The 26551-nt window shown below is 43.7% G+C and overlaps 1 protein-coding gene across 3 annotated transcripts in view; it reads left to right on the top strand.

The window, feature by feature from the left end:
- MXRA7 (matrix remodeling associated 7) overlaps positions 1 to 26551 on the top strand; it is a 303391-nt gene that overhangs the window by 253078 nt on the left and 23762 nt on the right. For 2 of the 3 annotated variants that reach the window (XM_078654609.1, XM_078654610.1), the window contains one exon: positions 16337 to 21556. The exons of the other annotated variant lie outside the window; for it this stretch is intronic. In XM_078654609.1, the coding sequence (XP_078510735.1) occupies positions 16337 to 16376 (40 nt within the window). In that variant the 3' untranslated portion in view covers positions 16377 to 21556. Of the gene's footprint in view, positions 1 to 16336; positions 21557 to 26551 lie in introns of those variants that run through there. 3 annotated transcript variants of the gene reach the window in all.

Below are 26551 nucleotides of genomic sequence, written 5' to 3'. Positions count from 1 at the left end.
CTTCTTTGAGATGAAATTTGAATCTGCTGCATCAAGAGCCTGGTTTACAGAGAAATTTGCAAAATCTTAAATTTTGGGGTTTTCAATTTCACCCTCTCAACATTTCTTCGAGGAGTGAACTTTGACCTTCTGAAGAGACCTAAGGATGTTGACACAGCATGAGCTATAGCTCGAATGGTTGAGAATACATAGCTTACTTGAGCCCAGATGCCTATAAATTCTTATAAAAGATCTGTACATCCCAGCAACAACCACACAGAAGTAAGATCGATTACTCATAAAGTAAAGGATATTTATAAGCCAAACATCACTCAGGATGAAAATGCCCTTCCTCCAAAACTCAACCTAGAAAAATAAGGGTGCTTGCTATGGGTGAGAGAACTACTGTCACTGTTTCTCAAAACTGGAACAACCATGTTCAATTACTAGTCCATTCTGAAAGGATTAATGACCCGGCTGTAGCTGAATTATGTCCACAGAAATAAACCTCAACAAGAGATCCTAGACCACTGGACACCATGCAGTGGCTAAGGGCGACAATGGCACAGACCTTACATTATCACTAAGACAAAGCGACACGTGAATTGGGTAGAAAAAAGAACACCATATAGCCTCCTAGGAGAGGACATCTTTGACACAGTGCGGGCCTGTTGAACAGTATTAGTGAATCCCCCGAGAAAGTAATAGCACAGAGCTTGGATCAACTCAAGAAGTAGGTTTACTCCAGTGTTGGCGGTAGGGGGAAACATACCCTACATGGGAGACACAAACCACTGAAGTTTCTGTGTAGGCCTTCTTGTAGTCTGTACTCTCAGCACTGTCATCTTGGGAGGTTCTTGCCTTTCTTGCTTGTGAAGCTTGCTTCGACATATCTGTGCCCTCCGAGAAGGTGGTCTTGGCCTGGGACGCCCCCTCTTCACGTTCTGGCTCATTCTGCATGCACGTCTTCTCCTGCTCCCTAACAGCATGACTTCTTTTACCTGCATGGCCTCTCCTGCATGTGCCCGCAGCTTCACATGTGTAATCTTCGCCTTTTATCTTTTGCAGCAAAGTGAGGTGCCTGTGTTGTGCTTCAGAATAAGTGGCCTGGCAGGGCTGTTGTTACTTGTGTTCATAGTCCTGTTGGTCCAAAGGCAGCCTGGAAGGGCCGCAGTGAAAGCAAGTTGAGGAACACGTGTGGTTGAAAAATATTGATAGCAATAAAAGAATATGACATATATATCATGGGCTAAATATAGTTTACAAAAATATTGCTCTATTGTTGATTGATTTTTTATTATTACATCGAATAAGGTGATATTTTTGTAAACAATATTTAAGAGATAATAGTTTTGTCAGATGATTTTTAGGCTTCGATATCATGGTACCGTAGCTGCAAGCACACGCTCAAAAGCACGATTTCTAGAGGGAGTTTTGCTTTTCCAAATGTCCACTCAAAGCTGCAATAGTCCATTTATAAATCCTTATATAATTTGAAATGCTTCCCAAAACCTTGTATTTAGTAACCTGTTTCTCTCATATAGTTGGTCCAATTATTTTGTTTTCTCGAATTAGTTAAATTTGTTTGCAGGGTAAATGGCTAATGGCCTTGAACTCGTGCTGCCTTGCTGCTCTTCCATCCTAGGAGGTCCTGTACACTGTACCATGCACAATACCTGCTCGCTACTTGCATGTGCGTGCAGGCACAAGCACAAGGAGCTAGCAGATTCCACCAAGGCCGTTATCTACTCCGAGGATGTCCTGGTCCAGGTGTCTCTGCTGCTCCTGGTGCACCAGCCCACCTGACAGTGCCACGTGGCACTCATCCTCCTGGTGTGTTGGTCTTTTTCCATTGCACTAACCTGTTTCTTTTCTTGGAGCACAGATAGCCCCACATCTCTCTCCTCTTTGAGAGCCTACCTGCGCTTCTCTGACTTTCGTGGGTTCTCCTAATGTCCGCTCCTTCATGTTTCCCCTTTCAGTCTGTATCCCCACTCCTCTTTTATAAGGCTTCCTATTATGACTCTTCATTGGGTGCAGTTTCAGAGGAACACCCCAGAACAGAGGTAAGAGGATGGTAAGACACACAAGACCCACATATTCTTTATGTCATGAACATCTCTAAGTTAGGCTTGGAAATAATGATGGAATAGCATCAAACCTTCACCACCAGAGTAGCTAAAAGGTAGGATGCAAATGAAATGGCATTGATCATAAACACACAAGAAATGTCAGCATTATTCACTCCGAAAGATGGTGCAAGGGTGTTTGTCACTTTGAAAACATAAGTCAGCGACACCTATTAAGGGCAGAAGCAGGCGTGAAAGTCTGCGTTGTCGGCTTCAAAGCACCATATACTTTGGTATCATTAGCCTAGAAGCACAAGGTTTTAAAATAATCCAAAAAGACAGAGCTCCTTGTGCAGTCAGCTCATTGTTTCGGTGCTGAAAATGTAACTGTCTACAAAGCAAGAAGATAACATTTACTTGCCACTTCACGTGTCAAGTGTCAAAGTTTAGTCTTCTATTGCAAAGGTGATTAACCCCGTGGTTAACTCAGTTCTAAATACTGCCATGCAGGTGGGGCAAATGTCTAAAACCTGGAAGGATGCAAAAAGTCTTCCACTTTAATAAAAAGCCACAACCAATCCTTCGATCGCTAGCAATTATATGCCCATATATCTTCTACCCTTCTTCGCCAAGGTTCTAGAGAGATATGCCAACTCAGTCCTTACTGATTACGTGGAGGCCAAACATCTTTTGCACTCCAGCCAGTCGGGTTTCAGAACAAGCCCTTTGGAAGTAGCTGAGACCATTAAAATCACACTGGACAAAGGGGGAAGGACGGTTCTGGTGTTGCTGGACCCCACAATGGCCTACTTAGAAGGCTTGAAGAGGGTGGTATCGGAGGCACGTACTCACATGGTTTGGTTCCTTCTTAAAGGTCCAACAGCAAACTATTTGGTCCTCGCCTTTCTCAGCTCCTATTCCCCCATGAAGGTAGGGGTACCACAGGGCTCTATTCTGAGCCCAATGTGTTCAACTTATATATGGCCCCTCTTGCGCTTGTAGCCAAGAAACATGGGGCTAAAATAGTGTCACATGCTGATGACACACACTTGCTGTTTACCTGTGAGAGGGGCACTGAGTTAAATGGGAATGAGATCAACACCTGTCTGTCTGAAGTGTTCTCATGGCTTAGGCACCTTCAACTAAAGTGTAACTCTGAAAAATCAGAGATCATGTTCTTTGGCTCCCATCCCGGTGCAGCATGGCACAACTGGTGGCCACAAGACATGGCCCCGCCCACTATGTCAGTCAACGCCGTGAAAAATCTGGGGGTCAAATTTGATGACTCTCTTTCTATGAAGTGGTACAAAAGGGGGTGGTGATGGACGGGGCATCTGAACCAATCAAACACTCACACCCAGTCAAAAGATCTGGGTTTTATCCATCACCGTTCTTTAGCCCACTCTGCCACCCCAGTTCAGACATGGCTATATGCAAATCAGTCTGACCCTGTGCCTCATGGGAACAGTCCAGCCCGAACTGCCAAGCCATGCCTTCCCTGGACCGGAAAAAAGCTTCCGAGGATCGTCCATCACCACCCCCTTTTGTATCTCTTTCTATGAAGGCGCAGACTCAATCAGTGGCCGGGACCTGTTTTGGAATTCTGGGAATGTTAAAGAATGTTCTCCCCTTGCTTACGGTCTCCCACAGGAAGACGGTAGTCCAGGCCCTGGTAACATCTAGGCTGGGCTATGTTAATGCATTGTATCTTGTCCTTCCTGATTACTTACTCGGCCGCCAACAGGGGATTCAGAACGTGGCGTCTAGAGACGTTTTTCTGGGCGGGCCTAGAACACATACGTCCCCTCTTCTGGCCTCCCTACACTGGCTCCCGGTACGGAAGAGGATTCATTTTAAAACGTTGGTGCTTGTTTTTAAAGCCTTCCATAAGATAGGTGCCCCATACCTTGGGGTAAAATTCCAGCACTATATTCCACGTCGAACCCTGAGGACTTCCACTAAGTGTCTGATAATCACCCTGAAGATACGGCTCTCCCGGATTGGAGGCAGATCCTTTCAGGTGGTGGCGTCTCGACTCTGGAATGGCCTGTCCATCGCTCTCAGACAGGCTTAGGATCTCCTCGCTTTCAGGAGACAACTCCAAAACCTAGCTTTTCAAACTATAGTTTTCAGAGGTGGCGTGTGAGGCTCTATGTTATCGGGTTTTTGAGACATAGCGCCGGGACACTCCATGAAGTAGCCGTGCGCTTTACAAATACCGGCTAACATAACATAACATAACATAACAGTGAATCACTAACAGCATCTAAAGGTGCAGTGATCTAAAACTGCCTTACGCTTAAATAATCAACACACCAGTAAAATGAGCTACTTTACATCAAGTATCCTGTGGGAAACTTTGTGTTCGAAGCATGTGTGACTTTTGATACATATGCTCTGCATATTCCTGCCATCAAGTGTTGAGTCTGGGTGTGTTTTTCTTCGAAGAAGTCTTTCGAATCACGTGGTAAAGTGACTCCCCCTCTTGGTGACAATGCGCCTGGGCATCGAATTAATTGTTAGACTTCTTTCTTTCCATCATCAAGTTCTGAAGTGTATTACTGCGCTCTGGTTTGAGAGCGTTTTGGACTCCTTGCAGTTAATAATTCACCCTTACCCTCAAAGGCATTGTTATCAAATGTGTTTCCATCTTTGTGTTTCCGACTCTGGGAAACTATCACCCGTAGAATCAATGTGCTCCAACCGCAGCCTTTGGGCCTCGTCCTTCCGGGCCACTCTTTTTAACTCTTTGACTTCCCCTTACAATGCCCTGCTAATGGAATGGACGCTATTCAGTTTTTTGCCCCAGGTGCCACGCTAAGTACCTGTGGACCGATCTACATCAGGTCTGCAACCTGTGCCTTTCTCCCGATTCCAAGGAACAAAACTGCGAGGCCTGACGATCATTCTGATCGAAGAAAACCTTAAAGGATCGAAAGATGTATCACAGGGTATGTTGTATCAAGAGGTCGACGTAACACCGGCATCTTCAGTCAACAGGATGCAGAGGAGGGGGAACTCCATGAGGCCTCTGCGGCAGAGGAAGAGGCGTTTCCCTTAGGAGACTCAGGCCCCGACTTACAGATCGACCTCCAGATGCAGGCCCCTCCATCGGGTCAGCATACTGTGAGTACTGCTTCCATTGTCCTGCCACCGGAAAGATCTTTGTTCTGACTGAATATAAGGTTTCTCGGCCACCACTGCCAACAGGCAATGGTCAGCACCGAGCATCTGCTATGGATGCCTTGCCCTCTGGCTCGGCACCGAAAGCATGGCCTAAGCCATCGGCCTCCGCACTGAGCCAGGCCCTCTTCATCTTCATCTCTGACCACTTCAGCTCCAAAACTGAAGCTCATCTCGGCACTGAAAATTTCGATACCGGCATCGAAATTAGTTCCAGGTTCTTCGGTAGAAACAGGCCTCCAGACAATGCAGGAACAGCAACAAGCTGGCCCTCTACATCTTCGGCTCTGACCACTTCAGCTCTGAAACTGAAGTCCATCTCGGCACCAAAAAATTCGAGACGGCATCAAAATGAATTCCTGGTTCTTTGGTAGAACCAAGCCTCCAGACAATGCCGGAACAGCTCAATCCATGGCAGAATCAACTGCATGTACAGCCTCAAATTGACTGCATCTTACCCCAGACTGTAGTGTCGGTGCCACCTCCATCAAAGCATCACTATTCCTTTGGAGAAGCTATAGACTTACTGGTGCCTATTAAAAAGAAAAACATTGACAAGGCTACTAGCCCCTTGCACCCTCCTCCACCTTCTTCTCCATCACCACTGCCACCACCTCCACCCTTCATTCCCCCACCTCTACCCTCTTCACCTCATCCTCAGGGTACCCCCTAGATATTTCTCTACAGGTGCCCCCACATTCCTTCATGGGTGGGCAAGAGGGGACGGAGGATCCTCCTCATGATGGACCACAGCCCACAGATCCTTGGCCAGATTATGAAGTTGGTCCCCAGGGGGACACAGATCCGAACCTCTACCCTGCCAAACCATTGCCTCCTGATGATACCACCCAATATAAGGAACCCATCAGTTGGGCTCCAGCATTTCACCAGGTTCCGCCACTCTGTAAAGAACCAATAAAGGAATATTTCATCTTTGAAACTCTATGACGTATTCATAGGGCTACCCAATACCCTCCTATGTTAAAAGGCAAAATGCACCACTGATGACATCTTCAAAGACCCGGCGTAAGCAAACATTATCACTACCAGGGCCGACAAAAAATACAAAGTTGCACCCTCAGACCCTATTTACATCTGAGGGCAACTTCCTTCTGATTCATTAGTTGTAGCTAAAGTATATAAGAGGGCTAATTCACAAACCATGGCCGATGCTCCACCTCCTGATTAGGAGTCTAAGCTAATTGATGCTTCAGGGAATTGAGTAGCACCACAGACTGCCAATTACTGGTGGATTGTAAATACATGACGCCTCTTATCCAGGTATGATCGTACCCACTGGGATGAAATGGAGGAACTCATCTGTACCTCCAAGAGGAACATAGAAACAGAGGACAAGAACTCATACAGGAGGTCAAATTAATTTCCAATATCTCCATTAGGTGCGCCCTGAACTCCGCAGCTATTTCTATCAGGACTATCAATACCAGTGTGTTGTTATGCAGACATGCTTGGCTGAGTATCTCTGGCTTCAAACCAGAAGTCCAGCAACCACTTTTTAATGTGCCCTTTGACAAGGAACCTGTTTGGTCCACAACTTGACCAAGTGTTGGAAAAATTAAGAAAGACCAATGGTTGCTAAGTCCATGGGTGCACTACAAACACCCACCCCCGTTTCTTCTTTTGCCGCTCATATAGGATAGGTTCAAAAGCAGCATCTTCCAATGTGTCTTCTTCATCCTTTCATGCACAAAGTCGAACCTCCCCTTCACAAGGGTATGGCAGGGGCACATATAGGAGTAACAACACCAAAGGTCGAGTTAGACTTGCTTCCTCCTGTGATGTCACACCCACCACCAAACAGTGACTCCGTTCTTCTTTCCTCTAATCAATTAACACCTGTCAGGGTCGATTACAACAGTTTCTCCCCATCTAGTGATCCATAACATCGGATCTGTGCGTGTTGAACATTATCCAACAGGGATCTGTGCGTGTTGAACATTATCCAACAAGGTTATTGTCTGGAGCTCATCACCACACCGCCAAACTTTCCACTTTGTATACACATGCTCTCTATGGAACATCTAACATTGCTCAAGCAGGAAGAGCAGTTATGAGCTACAAACAGTTCTTTTGGGTGAATGAAATTTCCTCAAGGGGAATTGTAAAATAATGTTTTTCATTAAACATTAAATACTAGAAGGGCCTATAAATGATCCCTCAAACATGTGTGAAACTTCTCGTGACTCAAAAAACACAAATCTTTCAAGAAAATGTTATCTAAAAACTGCTGACACAACACAACCATTAACTTGTTTTAAATATATTATTTATCATATGTCAAAATATGTACATCTATCTCTTTTCATATTTCTCTTTTCAACGGCTGTCCAGAGAACAAAACGAACAATACATCACAATAACATATACATAGTGAAAAACACAAGTCTCCCAGTGATCACATACACACACATGACACCTTGGACCACATATAACCAAAATATCCCAAAAATGTTTTGTTCAGTGTATCCATTCATTATATCTTCTTCACATATTCCAAGGTTAGCTGACATAGGACATAACGTAATGTCGTTGACGTTTCAACCCTGTTTTCAAGTGTTATGCACCCTCGTCTACAGACCCCCGGGACCACGTACACAATTCAGCGAAGACATCACGGACTTCATCAGCCCGCACGCCCTCCGCTCCGCTGACTACATCCTCCTAGGGGACCTCAACTTCCACCTAGAGAACAACAAGGACCGCAACACCACCGCCCTGCTGGACAACCTCGCCAACCTCGGACTCAAGCAACTTGTCAACACCCCCACCCACTACGCCGGCCACACACTTGATCCCGTCTTCTCAGCCAGCAAGCACATCACCTTCAGTCACTCCACCGGACTTCACTGGACCGACCACAGCTGTGTCCACTTCAGCTTCAGAAGAACCACAACCCACCACCACCCGCAACAGGTCCCTCCCAGGAGCTGGAACAAGATCACCGCCAAGCAGCTCACCACCTCCCTCAGCCAGAACCCACCCGCCAGCACAACGGACCCCAACGAAGCAGCCCGCAACCTCACACAATGGCTGACTGCCTGCGCCGACTACCTCGCGCCACTTAAGAACCCGCCCAGCAGACCCAGAAGCAAGAAAGCCTCCTGGTTCACTGACGAACTCAAGAATTCCAAGAAGAACTGCCGCACCCTCGAGAAAGCCTGGCTCCACGACCAGACCACAGACAACAGGACCGCCCTCAAAGACGCCACCCGCAAGCACCACCAACTCATCCGCACCACCAAGAAGAAATCACTGAAGGAACGACTGGACAACAACACCCACGACAGCAATGAACTCTTCAACATCGTCAAGGAGTTCTCCAATCCCAGCACCAGCAACAACGACATCACTCCTTCACAAGATCTCTGCGACTCTCTCACCTCGTACTTCCACCGCAAGATCGCCGACATCCACAACAGCTTCGGCGCACCTTCCACGCACCCAATCGTCGAACCAACGCCCCCCACCGCCACCCTCCGCACCTGGACCACGGTGACCACCGAAGACACAGCCCGCACGATGAACACCATCCACTTCGGATCCCCAACCGACCCCTGCCCCCACCACGTCTTCAACAAGGCCGACTCCATCATCGCACCCCAACTCCGGGACGTCATCAACTCATCCTTCAACACCGCCACCTTCCCGGAGAGCAGGAAGCATGCCGAGCTCAGCACCCTATTGAAGAAACCAACAGCGGACCCCACCGACCTCAAGAACTTCCGCCCCATCTCACTCCTCCCCTTTCCTGCCAAAGTCATCGAGACGAACGGATCCCTCGACCCCTCTCAGTCTGGGTTCCGAGCCAACCACAGCACCGAGACCGCCCTCATCGCAGCCACCGACGACATCCGAGCCCTGCTCGACAACGGGGAAACAGCGGCCCTCATCCTCCTGGACCTCTCTGCAGCGTTCAACACCGTCTGCCACCGCACCCTAGTGCAACGCCTCAGCAACATCGGGATCCAGGAAAAGGCACTGGAGTGGATTATCTCATTCCTCGCCGGAAGAACACAAAGAGTCCGCCTCCCCCCGTTCCGATCCGAGGCCACCGAAGTCATCTGCGGCGTACCCCAAGGATCTTTTCTCAGCCCAACCCTCTTCAACGTCTACATGAGACCTCTTGCAACCATCGCACGCCAACACAACCTCAACATCATCTCCTACGCCGACGACACACAGCTGATCCTCTCTCTCACCCGAGACCCCGACACCGCCAGAACGAGCCTACACGAAGGGATGAAAGACGTCGCCGAATGAATGAAAAACAGCCGCCTGAAACTGAACTCAGACAAGACGGAAGTCCTCATCCTGGGACCATCGCCCTCCGCCTGGGACGACTCCTGGTGGCCTCCCGCCCTGGGCACCGCTCCCAAGCCAACAGACCACGCACGCAACCTGGGCTTCATCCTGGACTCCTCCCTCTCGATGACCAGACAAGTCAACGCCGTCTCCTCATCGTGCTTCAACACCCTGCGAATGCTCCGTAAGATCTTCCGATGGATCCCCACCGAGACCAGGAAGACCGTCACCCAGGCACTCGTCACCAGCCGACTTGACTACGGGAACACCCTCTACGCGGGAACCACAGCCAAACTACAGAAAAAACTCCAGCGCATACAGAACGCCTCCGCCCGACTCATCTTAGACATCCCCCGACGCAGCCACATCTCCGGACACCTGAGGGACCTGCACTGGCTCCCCGTCAGCAAAAAGATCACGTTCAGGCTGCTCACCCACGCACAAAAGTCTCTCCACGACTTGGGCCCCAAGTACCTCAACGACCGCCTGACCTTCTACACACCCACCCGCCAGCTACACTCTACAAACCTCGCCCTCACCGCCGTACCACGCATCCGTAGAGCCACCGCCGGAGGAAGATCCTTCTCCTACCTGGCAGCCAAGACATGGAACTCCCTCCCCATCCACCTCCGGCTGACACAGGACCATCTCGCCTTCAGGAAACAACTCAAGACCTGGCTGTTCGAGCAGTAGCAACCCCCTCCCCCCAGCGCCTTGAGACCCTTCCGGGTGAATAGCGCGCGATACAAATGCCATGATTGATTGATTGATTATACATCTGGCGTGTCTTCCACAGGACTAAAACAGACCAAAGGGCAGCCTTCAATGTATTTAAAGAAAGACACATATGGCGTGTCCAAAATGGTATCCATTCCCCGTTGACGGTCCCGCTAATTATATTCCTGTATATAACATCACAGTTGTGTGCAAAACTCTGAGGTTGTCTATTAAACTAATACGGGGTCTTCTGCTTCACCCCGATTATGTGTTGTTGGAGGTTCAGTCCCATCCCCCTTCACTCTTCTTAAAGGGAATATGCCCCTTTACCTACTCTCAACTTGAACTCTACTGCTCACTTTTGTTACCTTTTGCACCATATATTTGGTGGTTTCATAAACTCGTTTGTCCACTCTCTCCCACTCATCTTCACCAACATACTGTCTGCTGAAGCTCCAAAAAAGTTTCCCACACTTCTCAAGCCCTCACACAAGTGGTCAGGAAGACAGGAAGCCCCTAACATGGACCATCATCTCCTTGTTTATCTGTGGCATGGTCTGAGGCTTCGCCAGTCACCTGGCAGTGCTTGCCACGCACTGATCCTAAATAGCAAGCCCGACGTATTCAGTGGAGGAAACCTCAGCCAAAACTGGCAGGCAAGTGGCTGCAGGAGTAGCTCACCCACCGTTCTTGTGGTGAACAGATAGCTACGAGTACAGCTCAGGGGCCCCATTTAGATGTGGAAGATGGCAGTGCGATCCGCATACCCTCTTGCTCAGTGTCAGAGAAATGCGGGTCGGTGCTACATGTCCACATCCCCTTGGAAGTTAGTTTTTAAGAGCTGCTCTCCCCTCCCCCACCTAACCTGGGAGATGGTGAGAGCTGAGTGTTTTGCAATAGCATTTGTGTACATTTATTTATAAAGTGCTTTGATTAGAGAGGATGTATATAGGAGGAGTAATCAATATATAAGGTCAAAGTCATAAGTGAAACAGTCTCCAGGGAAGTAATTTCACAGGTGAGACAGAATCAAGCATGTGCCAGGGAGGTAAACTTGGACAGCACAGAACAGTTCTGTTTACAAATATTTCATATGCAATTTATCGTAAACTATTTAGAAGTTCTACTGATTAGGCCTGTGACAACGTGGGCAAGGACGTTGTTGAGGGAAGGAGACTGTGGAAGAAAGTTGTTAGAATAGGAGACAATGGGAAACCCGCCAGTAGGATTCTTGGTCGCATTCAGCATAAGGCAGCGCATGACTATTGATTGCTGAACCGCAGTCAATAGTTAAATTAGCATGAAAGTGAAGGTGAAGGGGAGGAAGAAAAGGAAATATGGGGTTTGGTGGGAGAGCCGAAATGAGGTGATAGGGCCTCTAAGAGGAGATTGACCCAGATCGGTTCATAGAAGCACTCTATCTGGAAGAAGGATGAGCATAGAGTTTGAGATGCACCAGGACACAGAAGAAGAGCTGACAGAGTTGTACGAAGACATTTAAATCAGGGGTGTTACTGCGCAGTGGCACTTGGGCTCTGGGAAGTGAGGGGGCCACTGCATCTCAATTAAGCCTGGCTTTGTATGGCACCATTTTGAATTCAATATGAGAGTTATGTAGGGACTATAAAATATGTATGAATGTGGTCAGAGCCCATAGAGAGATCTGGCAGGATATGAACTTGAAATTTGTGGCTGTGGTGGCCATCCATAATGAAGATGGAGGCATAAGTGAGATATGATTAATAGAGTGAAGTAGTGGTATAACTATAGAGATGGGGGTCTCCACAAAGTGAACAGATAGTTTTTAAACCTTCCTTTGCCAAATGTATGTGAAATGCAGATTGCTACACAGACTCACACATGCTCTCAAACTCAACATATAAACACACATAAAACAAATACACACAGACACACACACTTCTCAACCCCAAACGCACTTAATCAGTGTACTGCTTGTTGCTGATGCATTTTGTGAGATGTTCCTGCTGCACAGTTCAGGTCCAAGGAATGCAACGATTCTACGAGCTACAAAGTTATCTTCCAGTAATGACAGCCTGCTGCATTGGGCTGATTTCTGTCACTTCAGATATAAAATAGCAAGATCCAACTTCACTATCCCATTGGTTTAGCCCTTAATAAATGAAAAACATATGCATAGAGGCACTGCTTAATTAGTAAAGTGTCGGGCCTGCAGCAGCACTACCGTAAGTTGGGGTACTGAATACCAAGGCTACATAGTCTTGATTCAACGTCATGCCTCTCTGATTCACCACTAGACACTCCTTTGCTCTTTATCTCACTCTCATATTTTGTCATCCTTTCTTTCTTCTTATTTCACAGTTTTTTGTCATTCTCTTCCTCCTTCTTTCTCTCTTTTATTCGGATCCTCAAAAAGAGTGGCAGTGAGCCGCGCCTGCAACCACTGGCTCAAATTAAGCCCTGTACAGATGGCTCTGCAGTAATCCATACAAAATATTGATGAATGGAGAGCATCCAAGCATTGGCATTCATTCAATTAGGAAAGTTATTTTACTATCAATACAAAGGAATTCATAAATCAATACACAAGCCTGCTGGTGCACAGAGGAGCTCAGCATGATGAAACGCTACTGTAAACAACTGGAGTGCAGATGGAGAATGAGCTAAGACAATGTTGACAGGAACCTATTCAAATCACCCATAAGTGCTACCACTTGCAGATTCTGGCCACCAAAATGCTCTGGGCTAGCAGACCTAATCATGAAAGATCTCTCCATTGGTCACCTCCAATAGAAACACCCCCCTCAGAGGACCTCTGTGACAAGCTCTCACTATTGCTATGCAGCAAGATAACCACCATACATGAGAACCTTGACTCCCAGCTGGACCTGACGAACCTCGCAACATGACTACCTATCTCATCAAGCGAAACTACTTTGTCCACATTGCCTGTCATCTCCACAGACAAAATCACATCCACTCTGCAGTCCATACACTCTTGAACACAATCAGACCCTTGCTCCCACCATGCTTTCACCAATGGACAACAACCTATCAGTGCAGCGCTCACACATATCCTTAATGCCTTTATCTCATAAGTCACTTTCATGGACAACTGGAAACATAAAACACCATACAATCTAGCTTTAGGCCCAAACACAGCATGACAACAGCTCTCATTGCTGCTGCTGGTGACATCCTTTATATACTAGACTGAGCTGACAAAACTGCCTTCATTCTCTTGGACCTCTCCATATCATTCGACACAGTATCCCACCCGATCATCATCCAATGCCTAATCGAGATTGTAATCCAAGGACCCTGTTTCCTCTAAAAGTGCTCCTTTGTGGCTAGAAGGACAAAGTCAGACTGGCCCACTACTCTTCAGATGCCCACAACCTCATTTGCAGAGTTCCACAAGGATCCTCACTCAAATCAACCTGATTCGACCCTAAATTAACCCTCTAGCAAACATCAACCGCACCTACAACATTGATGCCCTGTCCTACGCCTACACACATAATCGTCCTCTTGGACAAGTCCTCAAATATCCTGACCAAGTTTGCCAGCTGCATGACCAAAGTAGTAGATTGGATGAAGGCCTACTGTCTCAAACTTAATACAAACAAGACAAAAGTTGAGATTTTCAGGGATAAATCATCACTATGGGACTCCACCTGGTGGCCGTGTAACTCAGGCCCACACCCAGCCCTACCACACATGCAAAGGACTTCCGGATTATGATGGACAATCAACTCAACGTCAACATCTTCACATCCTCCTGCTTCCACATCCTGAATATTGTGAGAAAATCTGCAAATGGCTCCTAACTAGCACTCGCTAAACTGTCACTCATGCCCTCATAACAAGCAAGTTGGACTATGGGAAGACCCTCTATGTTGGGATCAGCAAACAACCTATCAGACGGCTTCAAACATCCAGAACTCAGCAACCAGAATCACTTGCAACCTATCGCGCCCCATGCACATCACAACACACCTCAGAAACCTCAACTGCCTTCCAATACCCAAACAAGCACAACTCAAACTTCTCACACACATCTTCAAAGCACTACACAACATAGACCCTGCCTACCTCAATAGCTGAATCTCATTTTACAAACCAACCAGATATCTCCGCTTGGCAGGACTCCATCTTGCCCACATCTAATGCATACACAGAACCAGAACTGGCAGTCGGTCCTTCTTCTACATTGCTCTTAAAGTCTCGAGCGACTTGCCATTACACATCAGAGCAGCCTCTTCAATTCCTGAGTTCTGCAAGAAGCTGAAGTCATGGCTGTTCGAATGGACCTCTCACCAGCCCTATGCCTGGCTAGACTAGCACCTGAAACAGCACCAGGATAACCTCCTGGGTGATAGCACACTTTACAAACACAACACAACACAGAGGCATCCCATGAAATCAATAAAGAGTATGCCTATACAATAAATAAATACTTGTACTATCAATAAAAAGGATGCTCCTACAATCAATGCAAAGGAGTAATTAAACAATCAATCCAGAGGAACCCCATGCAAACAATATAACACACCCATCCATTCAATACAGAGGAGCCTAACACAATCATTACACACAACCTCTGCGGAATCAATGGAAGATTCTAGTACAATAAATACAAAATATTTCAGTGTACCCATTACAGAATGTGAAAATGTTCACCTACGATAAATAAGGACTATTCTCAAAAATCAACAAGATTCACAAAGAGTCGATACAGAAACTTCCAATACACTTAATTCACAAATAGTCTCCCTTACTCCTTTAAAATGAATATGAAGGATGTACATAGCTTAATAAATAGGATTCTTATGCATTTAGCACATGCAAAGTGACAGAAAGCCAGAAACACTAGGGTTCTATAAGTGCAACCACATCATGTCTCTGTATCCCAGAAACGCAAGCGAGCTAACATCTCTCCATTTCCGCTGTCCTATGTTACAAGTGAAAATAGTCAACCACAATCAACACTTGAGATTGTTTAGTTTTATTGAGAGATTTAAGTCCTTTCAAAAACAAGGTTGCATTAGCCTTATTGTTTTCCTCCTTTGTCAGGGCACCAGAAATTTTGCTTAGCTTTCAGTAAATCCCTTAATTGAATCTGACATATACGGTACCAGGAAAGCACCATCTTCTTCTTTTCACCCTGCACTAGATGCCACATAGACGCCCATTGAAAGATTATAAGCCATGGCCATCCCTTCCTTAAGGGGGTGGTAGTGACTCCTTCTCTAAAACACCTTAATTCTAAGGCCATGTTATTAGCCTAGTACGGGCCAATGATCAACGTGCTTTTTTTAATTGTGCTTCCGTACACCGTTCAGATGCACACAGCGTGCCACTGCCTCTTGGGTAAACTTTGGGTACATTTCACTCAGGCGCCCACATTGAATGTGGTACTTGAGCCGCAGGGAGTGAGGCTATTCAAGACTATGTGTGACGTGTAAGAAGATGGTTTGGGGAAATTATTAGGAAGGTGACATGTGAACGAAAACTAGGAGGAGAGGAGAATGTGAAGTAGGGAATAGAAAGAATGACGACAGTTGGGGTTAGGTAGAACAACGTTTGGGGCTACTGAACCCGATCTTTCATGATCACTTTGATGATAAGATTATTTTGTGATTTTTAGGACAAAATGTACTTGTTGCTGAACTTTATCAACATAAACACTCACATTTTAGCTATTTCTTAGGTTGGGCTGGTCAGTTTGAGAGCATCAGTGGACTAGTCCATATGACCAACATTCTTGTGCCTCTAAAGGAGGGGCTGGGGAGGAATCAGGCACATATCAGGCATCTCCAATGGGAAATGCCCCAGGTTTCCTTAGAGGCTAGTCTGTCTTTGGGTGAGTAGATCACAGTCATTTAGAAAGGTAGGCCACCACATCTTGCTGCATTTGATGACAAGCAAAGAAGCCACCGTGTAAGTAGCAGTCAGGCCACCTTCCCGGGCGCTCCTTAGTTCAGATGAATGCAGAATGTCAAGTATTCTTTTTCCTGGCATGGCAGGGGCACCTTGGAATGAAACCTCCTTTTCTTTTTTTCTCCTTGTTTTTTACTTTTCAGAGATGAAGATTATGTGACGTTACCCCAAAACTCTTCCTAAAAGGACAACTTTTGCCATCCGAAAAGCTATGAAAAATACCAAAAAGTCAAATTCCTAAAAAAACAAAGAGCAATGCAAGAAAGGAAACCCTGAAGAAGCTTATGACGGTCTCGTGATTGGAGATCTGCTCGTTTTCTATGCACGTGTTTTGCATTTCGGAGATTCTTGGCTGGATGCACTCTTGGAGGCTGGGCGGCTGGGGACACAACATTAGTGTTGGATGAGAGAACAGGCAGCCATACATGTGTTCTAATGAATAATCTGTGTATCTTCTGTCATTTCTGCAATGCATTTGATTTGATGGCGGAACTATACAGAGGGTCAATATTATCCTTCAATAACAATTTCTTTAAAACTCCACTTTTTCAAATGCTATTCTGAAAGTATACTAGTAAAATGCAGGAAGCCCTTGCAGAAGCTAATTAAAATATTATGCATAGTGAATAAATAACAAACTCATACCTGTAACATGCAACTAGAAACAGATAACATGCCATTAGCAGCAATCTTGCTATGAGTGACCATAAACCACTGAGTCCCAAAACCCATCAGCTAGGGGATTCAATCAATGTAAAACCAACACCAGTAGTGACATGCATGCAATGTAACAGTACAGTTGGCGTTAGACTGCGAATGTAGGAGCAACATTATTGATACCCTTCCAAAAACGTTGGAACCGTTGACAGTACAGGGGCACCAGTATGACCACCAAAACAACTCACCATATTTCCTGAGAACCCTAATGAGTAGGTCAGCATCACCTAAACACATGCACATGACATTCAACAGCCAACAGCGTTACGCCACCACAACGACCCACCTACTACTCACAATGGTCATTCTCTACTTAGCCACTTGCTATATAATCATATTTTGAAATATCATGGGACGATACAAATTGCCTAATAATCTTATATCTACACAGTTTGAGTACTGTAGTCAGTTTTGGAAGAGTATGGCTGACAGATTATAGGCTAGACAGATGTATCTATCTTCAGTATTTTTCGAGAATGCATAAAGACAAGACAGTCTTGTTTACAGTCTGCAGATGACGCCTGTTTCGTACCACCACCGGAAGGTTTTCAGGGCTAGAGAGAACTTAGAGTTGATTGCATATCCGAATTGCCCAGTAGTAAGGATAGTGGTGAATCTCTAAGGATAGTGGTGAATCTCAAATAACAAATAGTAGCATTTCATAGTGCTATTGTGTAAATCACAGATGCCTTGGGCACATGAACACTAAAACAGTTTTCAAGAGGCAAGAACTGGACAAACGTTGATGTGGTGGTGGCTTCCATGTACTCCTGATTACAGACACCCTACTGCATGTCAACGGCACATGTAAATCGACTTTCAATACTTCGGAATACCAGTCAAATTCTTCCTTACTAATAGTACCTATTTAATGGTTGACCTCTAAAATGGCTGCTTCTCTATTCCTATTGTCTGTAAACAAAGTGCCCTTGGCATGGTGTGAGGTCATACCCTCATAAGCAGTTGGGAATGATGTGAGATCTGACACTGGTGGTGCATACGAAACGGTATGAAGTCACATGTTTTGGTGAATTTCAGTTGGTTTGAGGTTACTTCCTAGTAGACAGTAAGAGGTGGTGTGAGGTCACAGACCGTGGTCAGTAGACAGTAAAGTGATGACTCATGCTGGTGGTAACTTGTGGGTCGTGTCAGGGCATATGTGAAATGTTGATATCCATTTGGGAATGTCGTGAGATGTAATTATGGTCATCAAATAGGGGATGGTAAGTGATTACACTTTATTGAGTAGGAACCAGTAAGTACTCACACTACCACGTACTGATCACCAGTGTACCCTTAAACAATGCCTTACTATTTTGCAAACTACCTTACCTATTGTTAGTGTGGCATCACCAATGGCATCTTACAGCTCCCTCCTTCCTGAACAGAGTGCAGTCCTTCACCATCCCAAAGGGCCAATAAAGTGTGATCTCAAACACCAGAACTGACTACCATTCTGACAGCTCAACTGCACCACCTGACCTGTTTGTAACCAATTGCCAACACAAACTGGCCACATACGTCATTTCATCATACTCTAACCATTAATCTGTGACATTATATCATCCCCTGCTGACCACCAGGGTGTTGTTATCGCACACCCCATGCTTAACTCACCATAACTTCTACTGACCAGTGGTCAGTAGAAGAATAGCTTCAAATACTTTTTCCTGGATTGACGTCACATACAGGGAATCTAAGGTCTCTATTTGCGTCTTTATACCAGGCATGAAGCATAGTGATAGAGATAATCAATGGCCCTACCGCTTTCTCAACCATACACTTGAAACAAACGGATAGAGTGAATCCAGGCTCCTGCTAGCATGACGCTCCCTGGCATGAATCATAGAGTTACAGGGAATCCAGAGCCCAGTCTGCCTGCCCCGCTGGCATGCAACCAAGCAGGGAGATGGAATTCAGTATGCAAGTTTCCTCTCCTGAATAGGCATGCTGCCATACATGTGCAGAACCCAATGAGCCTATCCCATCCATGCAGGATTCCCTGTATGTCTAGAAGGACATGAGCCCTAGAGATCCAGGGAATCCATGGCACAACCAGACTCTCCCTCCTAAGCAAGGCACCAAGGAATTCAGGGAATCCAGGACCCATCCAGTCTGCCCCTTTCAGCCATGCCCCATAGCAATATAAGTCATGTTGCCATACAAGAGCAAAAAAAACAAGGCTCTACCGCCCTGTCATTTGCAGGTATGTACAGTAGATATACAGGGAAGCCAGGGCACAACGAGCTAATATATCTCTGACAATGCCATGCAGAAAAACTGAATCCATCCTGTCACTTGAGGAACTCTGTGAAAACGATAGAGGTAATCTACAGCCCCACTAGACTGTATCCCTCAACCATGCTTCCACAGAAGGAACCCAGGGCACCTAACCACCTGTTGCCTACTATGAACCACGAATCTCCACAACAGAGTTGCATGAAGCTTCTATCTCCTTGTGGCCGACTATGACCTGGCATACAATAAGTTTAGGCCACCCTATACACACAGAATTATGATCTGTAGGAACAGAGACGAGGGCCAGATGTTTATAGTTTTCATTTATATCTTCGGAGACATACCTTACTGCCAGCAGAAGGAAGCAAATCTCCTGGGATTGCAGCCAACAACCTAGATTGGACCCAAACTCTACAAGGAGCAAGAGTGCTAACAAACCATAATCCTGTTTCTTGCCAGCATGACATGAAACACAATGTGCCCCCTCTCTCCTAGGTGAGCAGAGGCCTCCATGGACTCTTGAAAACTGTACACCAATACTCTGAATCAGAGATGTTTTTGCCACTCTGTCAGGGCTCCAAATATATTTTACCAGTGCAGTGTTTTAGATACTTTCATCTATTGCTTGGTGGAAATTCCAGCTAATCAGTTGCTTTGCTTTCTGCTCCATCAGCATTTGGAATATGGGTATCAAATTAATTGCAATGCTCAAAATACCAGTTGCATCTTGAGGCAGTTCAATGGTGTCTAATAGTGTCTAGTGGTTTCACCTGGTATTTGATTGACCAGTAGATTTTTTTCTTGTTTTTTGACGGACTATATATGGTTCAAATACCTACAATCGCCAACAGGATGCGTTGGAATCAGTTTGTCCTTGGTCAACTGGAACTTTCACCAAGTACTCTCTCTATTGGTCCTCATGAAGCAGTTGTCGCTCTTATCTTTCCCAAGTTAAGAACCAGATTTGAGCATTTATTTACTGGGCTTAATTTTTTAAGAGTACTTTGAGGAAGACTTGGAATGTATCTTTCTTTATGTCTTCAAATGGGTTTGGTCAAGAAGTTGTCTATAATATTAGGGGGTTGCTGGTTAAAATCAATATTGTCTGTAATTGAGGGACTTTGTTTTCGCAGATTTTGTGAAATGTTATTGAATATTTCATGCATCCTATGAAATTTGCATTTTTTTCAAACACTGAGAGAGAGTACAACAATGCGTTTTATGGGTGACAGAAAATCAACAAGTTGACTTTCTGATGTTTGTTTTTCAGTGAAATATTTTGCAAAAAAATCCAAAAGCTGACTTTTGTTGGAAGATTGTCTTGTAAAACATGGAGAATGTATTTTGAATCTTATATAAAAAAGCTTGAGTTTTGCAAATAATGGAATGACAAATTGATGAATTTTGTCCAATTGCACTATTTTAATTCTCTTTTTGCACACCTCTTGGAAGACAATTCTGGAAAGACTCATTCACTGCTCAACTGACCCACCCAGAGTTTTGAGGACTTATAACCTAAACGATAAATTCAGCTGTACATAACATTGTGTAATATGCTATGACTTGAACCCGTGCGACAAACGTCCCTGTAAATGGGACCTGGTTGTCTCCAAGCATGAAATCTCATTCTATTTCTGTATAGCATATTTTTCACATGCTCACTCACAGTCTATTTTAATTAGCAAAGCATCATCTGAAATCGCCCTCCCCTGTAGATGCCCCCAGAAAGTGGGAACCCATGAATATCCCAGGAAAGGTGCCATTGCTGCTTGTCATTTAACCTGCAAAGCGATACTTCGCTTCTAAGGTACACTATATTAGATGCATCAGCATGCCTTCGGTTATAAGGCAGTCACATTAATAAATCCTTCTTTCACAAGAGTGCCACTGTTTAATGCACCTGCATTAGTTTTAATTTCCAGTACACAACTGTCACCTTCTTGTTTTTGTAAGGAGTACACTCTGCGTCAGTGAACAGCTTTCAGATACACCTGTTTCTTCTACCTGTCAAAACCTACATCGAGCACTCCTTCCTGGACTATGCAAAGAATGCCTTATCTCTGTGTGTATATTTGACACCTGTTTATATACCTTTATACATGCAAATATAAATATATATTATCTTATAGTAAAACTTGGTGGAAGTGTGGAGGTAATCGGCGTGAGCCTCCACCTGCCTCGGTTTTTGGCTTGATTCTGGCAGTACAGTGTTCTGTGATGGTTGCGGTTCGCCCCCTCAAAGCACCTCTTAGGTGTCAATGGGGCAGCTTATCTGTTTCTGACACCTTAGAGCTGGGGGGTATGCACCTCACAATGGCTGCTGTGAAGACACAAGGGCGTAGTTGTAGATGACTTGAAACTGATTGCTGCATTTGTGCCAGTCTGCAATAAATCATTGAATAAAAGTTTCTTGTTGTGATCAGACTTTTAATTTCTGTTGGGTGGGTGAGGGAGGAGAGGGAGAATACGCTTTTCTCTAAAATGTGTTTTGAAATGTTCTTACCTACAGCTCGGCTGAGGAATGCCAGTGAGGATCCTTTAAAAATCGTGGTACTGCTCCTTTAAAAGAGAAATTCAAAGGATGGGGCTATCCATGTAAAAGTGTGGATTATTCTTTTCAAAAGTTGGGCATGTGTGCCTTTAAGAGCAACACTGTTGTGTGCTTCCAAAGAACTTGGTTGCAAATCCCTTAATAGGGCACTCCTTTGGTAATCAATAAAGCTTCAAATGTTCAATATAACCTGAATTTTATTCATTCATAATATTCTTGAAATTCATTTTTTCCTTTAAATTTTCGCTATTTCTCAATTTCATATGCACAATATTTTTCACATCACTCCATAAGAATCTGTTTTTCCACATCACTTCATGAAATTATTTTATGTTCTCCAATGCATTTCGAGCATAATATGCTCTTCATCAGGGAGTGTACTCTAAAAAAAGTAACATAACATCATGTAATGTACAACCAAGGATAACTTAATCAAGTCAACATCTTAGATACTTCATGTTTGCATGCATTTTGTAGCTAGTGGTTTGTGTATTTTGTGAACACTCGTGATATGGTGTTGTAAAGCATGTAAATGTACTCACGTATTCATGCCGGGTTGTGTCTATTGATCTTAAAGGTGATCTATTTAAAAGAAAGTGAATCAAAGGCAAGTTAATTCAAAAATGTACGGTCCATGTTGCTACCGCTATAAAATCAGGTGCAATGGTACAAATAAAGTTCTTCGAGTTAAAAAAATCTTCAAATTGAAAATTCCTGAGACCCGTTAAACTCATATACACACCGCGGGCCATTAAAACTAACGCTTCAAACATTCGCGATCCTCTTAACGAGATTTCTAAACTGCAAAGTCGCAGATAATTTCAAAAGCGTTCCTCGTAGTTCTCGGGTCACTTCCGTTTATGGATACTGCGCATGTAGCGTCTGGACTACCAGATGTGTAAAAAGGTGTCTCGGCGGCTGCCATATTGAATGAGTGTAATCGGCGTGATATCTAAACTGGAGGTTAAGCGGGCATACTGGTTGTGGGTCGATGCCCAAGAATCTAGAGCGGATAATCTAGGTAGACTCACAGACGAGTTTCGTCTGCACAAGACAGTACCCTTGCTTGAACCCTATATGGACTTCATTAGAAAACCTAAAGATAGGGCCTTATATATCCAGTTTAGAATGGGAACTTTACCAGTCCGTGAACGCACCTCTAAATGGAAACCTCCCCATCAGACGCTTGCCACCTGCCCGCACTGCATCGCTGAACTGGAAACCATCCCACATGTCTTTTTTGTTTGCAGTGCCTATAACAAGCCCAGATCCAAATTGCTAAAACCAGTCTGTCGCCTACTTGAGACTAGAGGCTATGCCCCAGCGTTAAGAATCTTACAATCCGATCCTAATACAGTACTGGCTTGTGGGGTAGCTAAATTCCTTAGCTGGGCGTGGGTGATTAGATTCAAAGCTATGTGATGAACTTTTTCTCAGGCGATCCCCCGTTTTCTTTTATTTTTAACTAACCCAAAGCTGTAAATGGTTTAATGCTGTTTTATCTTGTCTTTTTAATTATTTATTAAGTGTTTTAACTAATAATATGAACTGTATTTTTATTGTTCTGTGCTTTTAAGATATTTCTATATCGAATAAAGCTTTGAAATGTGATGTTAGAATTATGAACAAGGTGTGACACAAAATACTATGCCATAAAGAATAAAAATAAAAAGCTATACCATGAAAGGTAATCGAAATTATCAAGGGTATAAAATAATCATTCAGGCTATTTACAAACAATATCTAATGTGTAGTTAGTATATAGGCATCAATTTACAGACTTTTCAGAGCAAAAGAAATGTCCCGCTATGGGATTGATAGGTAACACGCAAATTCTGTCCGTTCATTAAGACCATGTGGTTTCATAGCTTGTAAATCGTAAATCCAAAAGTTTTCCCTGCGCAATAATTGGTTATTGTTATCTCTGCCTTCAATTTTATCAACAACTTCCAGAATTAGAAATCTCAATTGGGCAATGTTGTGTTTAAATTCTTGAAAATGAGTTGCCAAAGTAGACTTTAAATTTTTAGTCCTTATGTTAGATTTATGTTTATTCTTGCGCAAACACATTTTTCGTTCAGTCTTCCCCACATAGATTTTTCCACAAGGGCATTTAAGCAAATAAATAACATTAGGGGTTTCACAGGTGGCTGATACATGTAGTTTAATTTCATAATTTCATAACCCTTCACATGGCGAAGTTGGCCATTCAGACGTGGAATTCATTTAATGAACATCTTCAATTCACTAGTGAAGTTTCTGATACTCAAATCACATTTTTGGATGTAATGATATCGAAAACAGAGACCGGTTTGGAGACTGATATTTTCAGAAAATCAACAGAAATAATATTTTACATTTTACCAGCCATCACCAACAATCATTGAAAAACAATTTGCCAACATCACAAATGTTGAGGATAAAAAGAATAGTCTCAGATGACCAAAAAGTTGACCTGAGAACCAAGGAGATGTCACAAAGGTTCAAAGAAAGATGGTACCCTCCAGCAGTTCTTTCAAAGGCAGCAGTAAGATGTCAGCAAATCCCACGTAAAGCAGCTTTGACTACTAGCACTAAGAAAGAAACCACCAGAATGGTGGTAGTCACTAAATTCACTACATCAAGTTGCACCTGTAGTAGGATAATTAATAAACATTGGCCAATATTGACCATGGAACCAGATTTCAAAAACATGTTCTTGGAACCTCCTCTGTTTGCGTACACTAGGAATAGAAATCTAGGAGAAATTTAAAAAAAGAAGGAGCCACATAAACAAACATACACAGGAACGATGCCCTGTTTGAACTGCCAAAACTGCCATAATATCATTTGTGGAACAGTAATCCATCATCCTATGAAGGGTTATGAAATTAAACTACATGTATCAGCCACCTGTGAAACCCCTAATGTTATTTATTTGCTTAAATGCCCTTGTGGAAAAATCTATGTGGGGAAGACTGAACGAAAAATTAGTTTGCGCATGAATGAACACAAATATAACATAAGGACTAAAAATTTAAAGTCTACTGTGGCAACTCATTTTCAAGAATTTAAACACAACATTGCGCAATTAAGATTTCTAATTCTGGAAGTTGTTGATAAAATTGAAGGCAGAGATAACAATAAACAATTATTGCGCAGTGAAAACTTTTGGATTTACCATTTACAACCTATGAAACCACATGGTCTTAATGAACGGACAGAATTTGCGTGTTACCTATAAATCCCATAGTGGGACATTTCTTTTGCTCTGAAAAGTCTGTAAATTGATGCCTATATACTAACTACACATTAGATATTGTTTGTAAATAGCATGAATGATTATTGTGTACCCTTGATAATTTCGATTACCTTTCATGGTATAGCTTTTTATTTCTATTCTTATTGGTATAGTATTTTGTGTCACACCTTGTTCATAATTCTAACATCACATTTTAGATATCACGCCGATTACACTCATTCAATATGGCAGCCGCCGAGACACCTTTTTACACATCTGGTAGTCCGTCTACTATGTCTATGGGGACGTAATTTACACGTAAGACGCTACATGCGCAGTATGCATACACGGAAGTGCCCCGAGAACTACGAGGAACGCTTTTTAAATTATCTGCAACTTTGCAGTTTAGAAATCTCGGTAAGAGGATCGCAAATGTTTGAAGCGTTAGTTTTAATGGCGTGCGGTGTGTATATGAGTTTAACGGGTCTCAGGAATTTTCAATTTGAAGATTTTTTTAACTCGAAGAACTTTATTGGTACCATTGCACCTGACTTTATAGCGGTAGCAACATGGACCGTACGTTTTTGAATTAACTTGCCTTTGATTCACTTTCTTTTATATAGATCACCTTTAAGATCTATAGATACAACCCGGCATGAATACGTGAGTACATTTACATGATTTACAACACCATATCATGAGTGTTCACAAAATACACAAACCACTAGCTACAAAATGCATGCAAACATGAAGTATCTAAGATGTTAACTTGATTAAGTTATCCTTGGTTGTACATTACATGATGTTATGTTACTTTTTTTAGAGTACACTCTCTGATGAAGAGCATATTATGCTCGAAATGCATTGGAGAACAAAAAATTATTTCATGAAGTGATGTGGAAAAACACAGATTCTTATGGAGTGATGTGAAAAATAATGTGCATATGAAATTGAGAAATATGCGAAAATTTAAAGGAAAAAAATGAATTTCAAGAATATTATGAATGAATAAAATTCAGTTTATATTGAACATTTGAAGCTTTATTGATTACCAAAGGAGTGCCCCATTAAGGGATTTGCAACCAAGTTCATTGGAAGCACACAACAGTGTTGATTATCTGGACGTTTACAGGATGGAAAACGTCACCCTTGGAGCAACCTTAAATTCATTTAAATTGGAAACTAACAATTTAACAACTTATAAACACTATTCTAGTTGGAAAACGGTTGTGCGCATGCATAATATTTAATTTAGTTCATTGGATTCTGCCTTTAAGAGCAGTCTCTTCCCCTTGAAAACAGTGTTTACTCTGCCTGTGACAGTGTACCACTGCTCAATTTAAAGGTGTGGAACTGTCTCTTTGACTGTTCTCATGTCAGCTTAAAGCAAAGAGAGTATGCAAATGTTAACAAATGTAAAGTCTTTACGTAGTTATAGTAACATATTCCTATAACCATTGGCAAAGCCAATACCTCCCAAAGGTGAGACCAATTGGCTTACTATTGTGTGTTTTATCTTGCCTCCCTACAATATGGATATCCAAGCGCTTTCTGGACATCTAAACTGTGTTATGGTGACTAAAGACCAAATTATTCCCTGACTCAACCCCCAACAAAACAAACCCAAACAAG

Source organism: Lissotriton helveticus, chromosome 7, assembly GCF_964261635.1.
Source record: "Lissotriton helveticus chromosome 7, aLisHel1.1, whole genome shotgun sequence".
NCBI classification, from domain to species: Eukaryota; Metazoa; Chordata; class Amphibia; order Caudata; family Salamandridae; genus Lissotriton; species Lissotriton helveticus.
Note: the sequence above shows the minus strand (reverse complement) of the source record. Positions and strands in the feature narration are given on the sequence as shown.